The sequence below is a fragment of the Petromyzon marinus genome, chromosome 40 (assembly GCF_048934315.1).
Source record: "Petromyzon marinus isolate PM22_M1 ecotype Great Lakes invasive population chromosome 40, UKy_Petmar_22M1.pri1.0, whole genome shotgun sequence".
NCBI lineage: Eukaryota > Metazoa > Chordata > Hyperoartia > Petromyzontiformes > Petromyzontidae > Petromyzon > Petromyzon marinus.
Genome location: NC_133706.1, coordinates 3,333,656 through 3,345,731, shown reverse-complemented (window position 1 = coordinate 3,345,731; position 12,076 = coordinate 3,333,656). Strand labels below are relative to the sequence as shown.

General features: G+C 46.7%; 1 protein-coding gene across 1 annotated transcript in view; it reads left to right on the top strand.

Annotated features, from left to right (window-relative positions):
* Positions 1 to 1,291: 1,291 nt before the first annotated feature.
* The window catches only part of LOC116950655 (follistatin-A-like), a 47,229-nt gene continuing 36,444 nt past the window's right edge, over positions 1,292 to 12,076 (top strand). The window contains exons 1-2 of the mRNA XM_032968594.2: positions 1,292 to 1,795; positions 9,790 to 9,981. Coding sequence (XP_032824485.1) covers positions 1,705 to 1,795; positions 9,790 to 9,981 — 283 coding nt within the window. The 5' untranslated portion in view covers positions 1,292 to 1,704. The remainder of the gene's footprint in view (positions 1,796 to 9,789; positions 9,982 to 12,076) is intronic.

Below are 12,076 nucleotides of genomic sequence, written 5' to 3'. Positions count from 1 at the left end.
CAACAACAACACTCCTTCCTATTATCGTTAGTCTATTTAAAAATGTTGATCCCGATCCACCTTCAATAAACGCCTCGGGTACAAATATCCGCCTGTATTTTCTAGTACTGGGCCCTCCAGCAGACGTAGCGTACGTGACATCTACATCAGCTTTTATTTAACAAATGAATATTAAATTCCATTCATTATCCCCTAGCCATTGTAGACGATGGAAAGCCGTTTGATTAAATGGAATTTTAATGCCAAGAATGCACCTCTCCGAGTCCCTTGGCGTATTTTGTCCATCTTCACGTGGGCGCTCAACGCCTCACGCAAATTCATCACGGGCTCAGCCCAGACACCGTCAAATCTCGATTCACTGTGCACCCACAAGTCTAGAGAATTCCCTGTGTTAAAACATTCGTCATTACCACTGCCTTACGGAAAGTAAAAGCGGTTAATAAGCCAAATATTCGGAATGCGTCAGATATCGTAAAACAATCGGAAGCTAAGCAGAATGGAGCCTGGACTATACTTGTATAACAACGACAATAACAACCGATGTTCACCACGAAGTGGTAGTGATGTCACTACGGCGCTCGTGTCAGGCTAGGTGCAGTATAAGCAGGCAGAATTACCAACAATAACACCACCCTCACTGACAGCAGCATTACCACCAACGCCAACAGCTGTGCCATAAGCACTATCAGCACCAGCAGTAAAAACAGCAACAGCACCATCACTACCAGAGCAGCACAAATACTAACACCACAGCTACCACCACCAAAAGCAGCAGAGCAATAACCATCAGCAGCATCAACATCATCATCAGCACCATCAACATCATCAGCATCATCCTCAGCAGCAGAAGCAGCAGCATCATAATCAGCAGCATCAATATCATCAGCAGCATCAACATAATCATCATCATCATCAGAACCATCAACACCATCAACATTATCAGCAGCAACATCATCATCAGCAGCATCAACATCAACACCATCAACATCAGCAGCAGCATCATCAGCATAATCCTCAGCAGCAGCATCATCATCAGCACCATCTGCAAAATCATCAGCAGTATCAACATCATTATCAGTACCATCATCAACATCAGCAGCATCATAATCATCAGCAGCATCATCCATCAGCAGCAGCAGCATCATCATCATCAACATCAGCAGCAGTATCAACATCATTATCATCAGCAGCAGCAGAATCATCAGCAGCAGCATCGTCATCAGCAGCATCGTCAGCCCCATCATCAGTAGCAGCATGCCCGCTTGCCCCCCCCTTCCCTCGGCCCCCCGTGCCGCTGCTCCGATTCGGGTTCTACTCCCCGCCCCTCAGCGCTCCCCTCCTCCTTCCTTGCCTCTCTCCCTTGCCTCTCTCATGCCTCTCCCTCCCCTGCCTCTCTGACTTGCGTCTCCCCCCCACCCGCGCCTTTGCCTCGCTCTCTCTCTTGCCTCTACCCCCTTGAATCTCCCCCCTTTCCTCTCCCCGTGCCTCTCCCCCGCTATATAAATGGATGGACTCCTCTCCTTTTAGCGCTCCTGCTTGGGCTCAGCGTGTCTCAGAGCTTCTCTCGGTGTCCACCTCGCTGCCTGTTTGTTTTGCCCTCTTGGAGTTGTAAAAAAATTTTCAACAATTTCCACTGCCTGGTCGGGCCCCACAATCACCACCAACACAAGAACCACCACAAACAACCACCGACACCAACCACCAATGACTCCGGGAGCTGTAGAATCGTTGAGAGGGTGGCTGGTATTAGGGACGATCATCTTGCTCCATGTGTTGTCCCACAACTCCTCACAAGGTAAGATGGGTGCCGCGGTGGCGAGATATTAGCTGCTCTCCTGGTACACAGGAGGCCGTGGGTTCGATCCCGACCTGACACCTCTGTATTTAGAGTTAGCGCGTCTCTCTCCCCGTGGTCATGTGGATTTTCCTCTGGGTTTTCCCTCCACATTTAGAATAAACATGCGTTTCGAGTATTTGGCTGCTATAGATTTCCACATGATAAGACACTTGTGGCCAGGTCGCTTCTGAAAAAGAGCTATAGTGCTCAGTGAGCCTTACCTGGTAAAATCAAATTTTAAAAAAGTTTATGAAAGTTAATAGCGACAAAGCGGAGGAAATTCATACGAGTCGTATATATACATTCCACCCCCTATGTGCACCACATTGCAATTAATAAGTACACGTGTGCGTGTGTGCTAAGTAGTGGTGGTAGTAGTTGTTGCTAATCCGATTACGACGGATTAAAAGCCATGAGAGTATATGTGAGTGCGACAGCACTTGTGCACACACGGTTATTGCGATGGATTCGCATTGCATGTACAGCAAGCAGTTTGCTTGCAGGCGTTAAAAAAAGCCTTCGAGGAGTAAATCTGGCTGTAAAACTCAAAATAAAAAAAAGTATCTGGGTAAAATAATGTAATTCTCTTTCTCTCATGCTCCGTAGACACCGTAGTGGACCGCTGTGATGAGTGTATTGCTGTGTATGACTTGCTGTGGAAATTCAGCACAGATTTCCTCTTGATTTCCTAAAATCACATTGAGCCAAACATTTAATTGGGTAATGCTTTTTATAATTTACCCAAGACAGCGGTGGAAAAGTACATGCTTGTAAAGTTAACTATATCTTACTAATACTTTAAAACATTTGCGTTGCTACATTTTCAGTTATGTTCTCCACATTATTTGTTTACATCCGAGGTTGGATGGGTTCTCACCTGATTGTAAACTTTCTCTATGTATCTGTGTCATTAATAGCTGGTGGCTTTAATTATTATAATTATTTTTATTCAATCACTTTTGTTGTCTTACTCCGTTGCTCGTTCAATCAATGGTGTAGTGGATAGAACATGCCTCATCTTGAGCACACCAATTTCTATTCACGATGTTGTTTTATAATATAAACTCTTGTTGCCTTTTGATTATTCGCTCAATCAACCCCATCATCTATTTTGGGTAAGATAAAATGATGACAACCTTGTAGGCAGTCAGCAGTGGTTTATCACATTCATAGACCTGTCATCATAATGTGAAATTTCCACCCCTGGTTCAAGAAACAAGCAATGTCCTAAATTAATTGAACCACCGACACGATAACTTTTATGAACTGTATAAGTCTAGGGATAAACAGTTGTAGTCCGACGGACAGACATTTATCCACAACGGGAATGTGGAAATTATCTGTGGGTGAGAGCTGTTTTCCATGCTGTGTTTTATAGAGACTCTAAGTTAGCTGTGTAGGTGAGGGCTGTTTACACGCTGTGTGTGATAGAGGGTGTAAGCGGGATATGTATGAGGACTACATGAACGCTTTTAACACGCTGTGTTTGATAGAGGCTGTAAGCGGGCTATGTGAGAACTATGTGAGTGCTGTGTGTGTGATGGGGGCTATGAGAGCTCACGCAGCCCACCTCCTTCCCCTACCCCCCCTCTCTCCCCCCTTGCTCCTCCCCCCTTTCTTACCTATATAACCTCTTGCCACGGCAGCTCTCTCGCCCACTTCAGCATTTTTGCTTGCTGTGGTGTTCCCACCTGATGAGGATTGCTTGTGTTGCGATCGAAACGTCGTGATTTGATGTTTTATTTTATATTATTTTATTTCTACCTACGTGACTTTACCGAAAGAACCAAAGGGTATAATAATTTTTTTCACAAAGCCGCGTGGTCCACCAGCTGAGTGTTGAATTCATCATTGCGCCCCCTCACCCACACCCTGGGGAAAACTGCATGAGTAGACGACCCTGCAGTGGGGAGGAGCATCAACACAATAGCACTTAACACGTACACTCAACACATTCCTCAATAACACTGCCAACAATTGTTTTGTCCTTCCCCCGCACCTCCGATTAACAGGGTTGGCAACGTACAATTCACCATACATACGTATGATTGGCGACGTTTCGAGCAATGGCCCTTACCTTCATAGCACATTCAGGCATGTGTTATCGGCGAATGTGTTATTGTTATTGGTGCATGTGTACCACTGCAACATGTCAACAGCATCGCCAACATAATTTGTACAATCTCATGTTCAGTACAGGGTGGTCCAGATGTCTTGCGACTCCTAATTCATTGATCCCTAACATTATTATTTTATACTAGCAGGAATTACCCGGCGTTGCCCGGGTCTTAAACATATTTCAAAACTACTCTTAAAAATCTAACAGCAGTGCGTACTGACTGTGGTGGTACCTGCTATGATTACAGCAGTGCATACCGACTGTGGTGGTACCTGCTATCACTACAGTAGTACATGCTGACTCTATAGCACAAAGTACTCACCTGAGAGAGTGGCGTGGTGAGGCCTAGTCCCATGCAGAGCCTCTGGCCTCGCCTAGATTGTCCAGCCGGCCGAGGTGGCACCATGGCAGGCTGGGCTGCTACCCCTGACCCCCCCCCCCCTGACCCCCCCCCCCCCCCCCCTATCAGGCACGATGTCCCCGGCCGCTCTGCAGTAATATCTACGGCCTATAGTGGTAGCATCTACCAATTGTATAGTAGTATTAACTGCATGCATCGGGGTGGGGGACATGAGAGCATTTAGTGTATTTTTATAGGATTTTTAACGTGAAAGAAAATGTCCCCCTCACTCCCACCGAAGGCGTGCAACTTGGCATGGGCCGGTCTCCTCACCAAAGGCGCGTGAGTTGGTATGGTCGTCACGTCATAAATAAATAAGAAAGTGCACAGAAATCGAACTAAATCGCTAATTCAAATAATTAAAAGTTGATGGATGTGAAAAGAAATAGCGCTTGCTCACGGCGGGGCTTACCGCGTGGCACCTGGCTATTTAATCCCCCTCACTCCCGCCGAAGGCATGTGACTTGGCATGGGCCGTCCCTCCCACCAAAGGCGCGTGAGTTGGTATGGTCGTGCACGCGTCATAAATAAATAAAAGGGAAGCGTACAAAAATAGCACTAAATCGCTAATTAAACTAATTTAAAGTTGACGTATGTGAAAAAGGAATAGCATTTGCTAACCGCGGGGCTTACGGTGTGGTACTTGGCAATTTTTTTTACGTAAACCCCACCGTTGAAGAGCCAAGCGCGCGACCACACACAAACCCCACCACAAACAAACCCCGCCACAAACCCACACACAACTTTTTACTTTTATATATATAGATTACTTACATTACTTACCCATTGGTGTACAAAATATTACAATTTTGAGAATTGAATGTGGGTCACAAGACATGTGGACCACCCTGGACTTAGCGCCCCCCAGTGTCGTAGCGAGGGTTGGGGCCCGGTGGGGGGCGAGATAGGGTGGAGCGGCCGCCTCAGGCGCTACGTCATAATTGGTGTCCCAAGTATTGTGACTGGAGGTGGGAAGGGGAAGATGGCAGCCGAGGTACCAATGTGTCTGGTTCCTCTCCAAGATGTAATGAAATTGTGACCCATGCGGAAAAGTTACATTTAATTTTGTTTTGCATTAATGACATTAAGTGCAACAAAATACATTCTGGATTTAGGATTCATATAGCGTCAAAAATCAATCGCACTGCACAGGAATGGTAGGGCAGGCATCATTATAGTCGTGGAGGGCAGCAGATTTTAGGATTTGTTTTTGTTTTTTTAATGTAATCATCATCTACATCGAATGGTATTCAATTAATGCACAAATGGGTTTCCTGATGCAACGTGAATCCCGGTTGGATTTTATTTACACAGCAAGGAATAACAATAGCAATGGGCTGGTTTTGACTTTGTTGACCCACATCAACGGTGATTGGCCTCTTCCACCAACGCCATTACTGCCTATTTATTTATAGCATTGTGTTCGAGCCGAGAGAGGCAGTCTATTCAGCGATGGACTACTCAGTGTTCCCAAGGGGGTTCTTATTTCAAATACGCACGCGCATGGCACCATTCGGAATAGAACTTGCGTTGTTTTTTTTTTCCTGGAAGTTGGGAATTCTATCTCGAGGCATAATGAACACGCGCACACACACGCGCGCGCACGCAGTACCCGCCGTGATCTCGCCGGCGCTATTTTAAACGGCGGCGACCCACACACAGACGCTCGTGTTTGATGAGCGACTGGCACATCCCAGGCTCCGATCCAAATGAATGGTGCCCAAAATAATTAGTTGGGGCGAGCGACCTTGTTTGGCACCAATGGGCAACAGCCGCCCGTACCAACAAGCCTATGCCCATGCCCCTCGTCCTGCCCTGGTCAAATCACCTAGCAAGCCCTTGTGGCAAGCAGACCTGGACATTGGCATTTATCACCCCATCTACGCAAGGATAGAATAGAACGTGGCACGCTCCCCATCTCATCAGGTTCTCGGAAGCTTAAGCAGAGTTGAACCTGGATGATGCTTTGATTGGTGACCACTGCACAACAGGTTAATGTGGAGCGGCAGGACTTTGTGGTCGCAGAAGAAGGCAGTGCAGCAATATACACGTAATTATTTCTATACATCTACGTTACATGCTCATTGCCCTCACGGACCCCCTCTACCTAGCCTGGTTAATTAAAAATGTTCAAATCATCCCCATTATCCATATAGGCCTCCAGAAGCCAGCATCCTGAAATGTGTTGACAAACAGAACTGTCTCTCTGCTAATCTCTAGGGGGACGGTGACGGGTTGGGTTAGAAGTGGTGGAAATTTCATATTGCTATGGCACAATGTGGTACCTACTTTAACGCCCTCAAAGAGATGATGGGCTGAGCTAAACCCCGCTCGGGATTTAAACTTGCAAGCTAGGAATTGAGGTAAGTCTTATTATATTAATAACTCGTGAGAAGTACCCGGCGTTGCCTGGGTCTTAAAAATATTTCAAAACTACTCTTAAAAATCTAACAGCAGTGCGTACTGACTGTGGTAGTAACTGTTATGATTCAAGCAGTGCATACTGTGGTGGTACCTGCTATGATTACAGGAGTGCATACTGTGGTGGTACCTGCTATTACAGCAGTGCATACTGTGGTGGTACCTGCTTTCACTGCAGCAGTGCATACTGTAGTGGTATCTGCTATGATTACAGCAGTGCATACCGACTGTGGTAGTACCTGCTATGATTGCAGCAGTGCATACTGACTGTGGTGGTACCTGCTATGATTACAGCAGTGCATACCGACTGGTGCTACCTACTATCAATACAGTAGTACATTCTGACTCTTTAGCAGTATTTATCGACTGTATAGCACAAAGTACTCACCTGAGAGAGTGGCATGGTGAGGCCTAGTCCCGTGCAGAGCCTCTGGCCTCGCATAGATTGTCCAGCAGGCCGAGGTGGCACCTTGGCAGGTTGGGGCTGGGCGTCCCCCCCCCAAAGGTGCGTGAGTTGGTATGGTCACGCACGCGTCAGAAATACATACATAAAAGGGAAGCGCACAAAACTCGCACTAAATCACTAATTAAACTAATTTAAAGTTGATGGATGTGAAAAAGGCATAGCGCTTGCTCATGGCGGAGCTTACGGCGTGGTGCCTGGCTATTTTTATTTCACATAAACCTCACCGTTGGAGAGCCAAGCGCGACCACACACAAACCCCGCCACAAACCCACACACAAATGTTAACTTTTATATATATAGATAAGGCTACCACCTCGCTGAGTACAACTGCTGAATTTCTTATATTCACTCGCTGACAGTCCCTTGTCAATCAACTGCTTGATTAAGGCCTCCCAACGTCTAAGTTCTGGGGGTTGGTGGTGAGCAACCTAGTATGAGCTCAGATATCCTTTGCCACTAATGTTGGGAATCAAACTCAGGTCGCCCGGTTCATAGTGCAGTGCGCTCACAGCTGCGCCACCACCGCACCCCAAATTCTAGAATTAGTGCTCGGAAATGAAAGCGAAATAATTTATCTTTTGTATAAGTGAGCCAGTGGAATACATTCCACATTACTATGGTCGAGGGCTAATACATCCAGAGAATAAGCGGCACTGAGTTTAAAGTGATAAACATCAGCGTCTGGTTTCGATAGGCAAGTATTTATGGAATTACCACAGTCTCGGGATTATAAGATGCAATCTTTCCCTTTAAAGGAACATTTGGGGTTTATTTTATAGTCTAGTCGGTGTGCGTGTGAGACCAGATGCGTATCATAACTTTTATTGACACGGCGCAAAAAGTTTTAGGGTTTGTCTTACTTTCTGGGGCGTCTTATAATCCAGAGAACGACAGTAATCCTGTAAATGGGTGTACAAAGTTTTATGGGCTGAATGCCTTGAGATGTAGAGCACTAATGAGTGAGTCTGTGATTCTAGCCGGGGTTATATAAAAATCCAGTCTGCATTTGAGAATCATATCCATTCACATGCAAATTCAATCATTACACGTTCCATGTCTCATTATTAGCAAAAGTGAAAAGCCTGTATGGGGGGGGGGGGGTGCTTTAAAGACTGCACAAAAATCCTTGGCACTGTATGAACCTGAATTTCTATGGCAAAATAGGCAAATCTGGGAACAAATAATAATTTACTCAGAGAGGCCTTATTGAATCTCAACTCTTCTTTAAGATTTAACAAATTGTGTGATGCTGCTGCGTTGGCGGTTGGTGCACAAGCATAATTAGCAACAACAACAAACTCAACACATTTATCAATAACACTGCGGCCTAAAAAGGAAAAAATGTGTAATAGGGCGACATTTCGGAAAATGGCCCTTCTTCATGGCACATACATCGAGAGGTCAGAAGGCACAGACTGGATGAGAGTTGAAGAGTGCACTCGTTTACACCATTCAATCTCATGAGATTTTCAGATACTGTATATTATTATGTTTTCTAATGACCAGTTTTTTAATTGGCACGTGAATATTTACCGAATAATAGCTCTTGGGTAACAAACCCTTCGCATCTTCTTTTGTGTGATGGGAAAAGCTTGTAATGGGATGTCTAGTTTTGGCGATCAACCCAGTAGCTTCCCGAGATGCTATGTGGAGAATTGATGTTCCTTCCCCAACAGATGTCATTGGACAGATCACACAAAAGGGAATAAGACTCAAAGATCCCCACATATTGATTCACAAAACCGTTTGGTGTGCCCTTTTAACTCCCGGCCACTGTGCAGTGACGACTGATTTGGGATATTCACAAATCTCTGAGAACCAACAACCGTTGCCTCCAAAGCGTCAGATTTTCAGAAGTTTGGCCATTACTTTTTACACCAAAACATCCTAAGTACATCGCAAACAGAGGGGGTATTTTTGTGTCAAAATGAAAATTTCATAAATCTGACAAATACGCAAATCAGCATGGAGACGTGATTTCTAGATATTCTTCTGAGACAGGAAGATGAACAATGGCTTAGATACAGTGATAATTAAACTAAGTCGATGGACACGTCATGGCTAAAAGTGAGAATGCAGTGGACCACCGGTGGACATGAGTTGAATATCTCGGTGCATTTTGTGTGAACGTGGGGACCCACTTAGTGTGTGCGCTTGTTTGATGCCGTGTGTCGTTGTCTATGATGTTGTGGAGTGTGCTACGAATTCGGCAACCCGGGATCGATTCCTGCTCATGGTCAACACCAGTGACGATTATCTGAACCGGTCCTGAGCCTCCTCTAGGTTGACTCGGCCTCAAATGAGTACCTGGTGCGGTGTTAACATCGCCACTGACATACAAAGGCGGCCGGGCGTGGTGCCGTGCCGGCCTTTATAGGTGCTACTTGCTAACAGCACTTGCCCCAACAGTCTGTTTAGGCTAAATGGGGAATCTTTGTCTTTTGTGTGTGTGACGCTGCGTGTGTGTGACGCGTGAGTGACGCCCCGTGTGTGTGTGTGACGCCCCGTGTGTGTGACGCTGCATGTGTGTGTGTAACGCCGTGCAGCAGGCAACTGCTGGCTGCAGCAGACACGCGCCGGGCGGTGCAAGGAGCTGTTGCGTGCGGGCGTGTCGCGGGACGAGTGTTGCCGCGCTAGCGGGCCCGGCGGCGGCTTCACGGCGGGCGACCCCTCCTCGGCCACGCTCTTCCGCTGGCTCGCGCTCACCGGCGGGGCGCCCAACTGCACGCCCTGCAGAGGTGGGGCGAGGGTGGGAGAGCTGCAGCGACGTTAAGTGTCTGAATCACGCGTGTGTTTCTCATGTGTAATTTCACCGTGTAGACGGTAATTGGTTGTCTTCAATTACGTAGCAAAAATTAATTTAAAATGTTGTACTGTGTCTTCATCACACGAGCACTGAGAAATTTGTGATTTGCATGCATTTTGGTAGTGGAAGGTGGCAGCCTTGGGAGGGATGCGTCCAGGGATGTACCCCTCCCTATGGCCGTGGCTTCTGAACACTCCGGCCTTCGAGCGACCTCGAAAATGTTCAGTGGCGAATTAATGTGGAAACACCACTCCCTGTCCGCGCGGCCTCTGCCTCGTTAATGGGAGTCGCGACCAAAATAAACAACTGCTGATAGATGCTCACCCCGAGCGCTCATTACTTTGATAGTGCATTGTCTTTGAGCTGTACGCCTTTTGGCGTCATCTGGTCGAGCACCAACTAGGTCGAGGCTCAAAAGAAAGCCGTCCCTTGGTGTGGACCAATCAGTTTCAAGGACAATGCATATATTATCATAGTATGTTTTTTGTTTGCATTTTGACTGCAGATATTGCGGTTAATGCAGACATGAATCCTTGTAAAAAGGTTTCAGTTTTGTTGCCAGAAAAAATGGGAAAAACCCTATTATTACATTTTGGTACTGGCAAAGGAGGTCTAATGAAGTACACGCATGTTTTGCTCAACTGGGAAACAAGGAGCAATTGTCACTCCAGCTGTGAAGACATAGCAGGGCCCTCCTGAAAATAGTGTTGAGACTCAGCAAGCAAACGAAATATTAAATAAAGAATACAGGGAGAGTGGAGTGCTCTGAGTGTAAGTTTATTGCCTTTAGGGACATTATTGGTATTGTTAAGCAACTAACAAACAACTGGGACAAAAAAACATCGCGGAAAAACGTACAGATTTCCCAGGACAGCCTCAAAGAAAGGACAATCCTGGGAAAACCCAGGACAGGTGAAAACCCTTCTGTCAACAGACCGTGTAGCCTCTCCCTCTATTCGCCTGCCTACCGTCCTGTCTCTGTACGTGTCCAACTCAATATCCCTTCCACTCCAATGCCACTGGGTTGTCCAGGGACAATGCGGTAGCTCCAGGTGGACACCACGTGCCACCTTGTGTGTTCTCGCCAAGAAATCCACGCAGGGGAACGAGGATGGTGACAGCCTAGCAATACCCTTTGGCGCATCAAGCACCACCTCTGCCTTTCTCTTGTTCTACTTTAATTAGTTATTAAACAAAACTATTTTTATTTTACCAGGTAAGGCCCCATTGAGATATATAGCTTTGTTTCAGAAGCGACTTGCCCACATATGATAGCTCAATAAAGTAGCTTATGTGGAAATGTATAGCAGCATAATACTCTAAACGTGTTTCTAAATGTGGAGGGAAAAACCGGAGGACCTGGAGGAATATCCACGCGACCATACGGAGAGCATGTAAACTCTAAATATACAGGCGTCAGGGTCAGGATTGAACGCACGACCTCCTGCATACCAGAACAGGTAGTCAGCATCTCGCCATCGTTAAGCACCTGCTCTGATTTGCACCTTCCATCTAGCTCTGATTGCCCTTCCATCTAGCAATATGTTCGTCCATCCGTCCATCATTTGCCCGCCTGCGAAATCCGATTTTGGCCATCTGTTATATTGTCCCCTGTGTCTCCGTTATATGAAATCACCATTGTCGTGAGCTCGCGCCAAATACTGACAGCTTATTCGAGAGAGCGCAACAGCGTGTTCAATGTCGTGTGCGCACTTGGCCAGACCATCGTCAAAATCTTGACACTCCGCAATGAAGCAATGTTCAACTCCCAACCCTCGTACCACACTACGATCTCTGGAGGCACCAAGATGGGTGGTTGGGTGGGTGGGACGACGCGCCGCGCACAAACGACCCGTTTATTTTTTTGTGTGTGCCAATAATGGAATTAGGACCACGCTGGGCCCCCTGCGATGCAGCCTCCAGCCGTCGGCTCTGCTGGTGGGGGCCGGCGGGGTGTAGACAAGGTCCTTGCCCTCAAATAACCCCCCGAGTCTGTTGCTGCTGCCACCAACTGCGCAGCCCTGGTG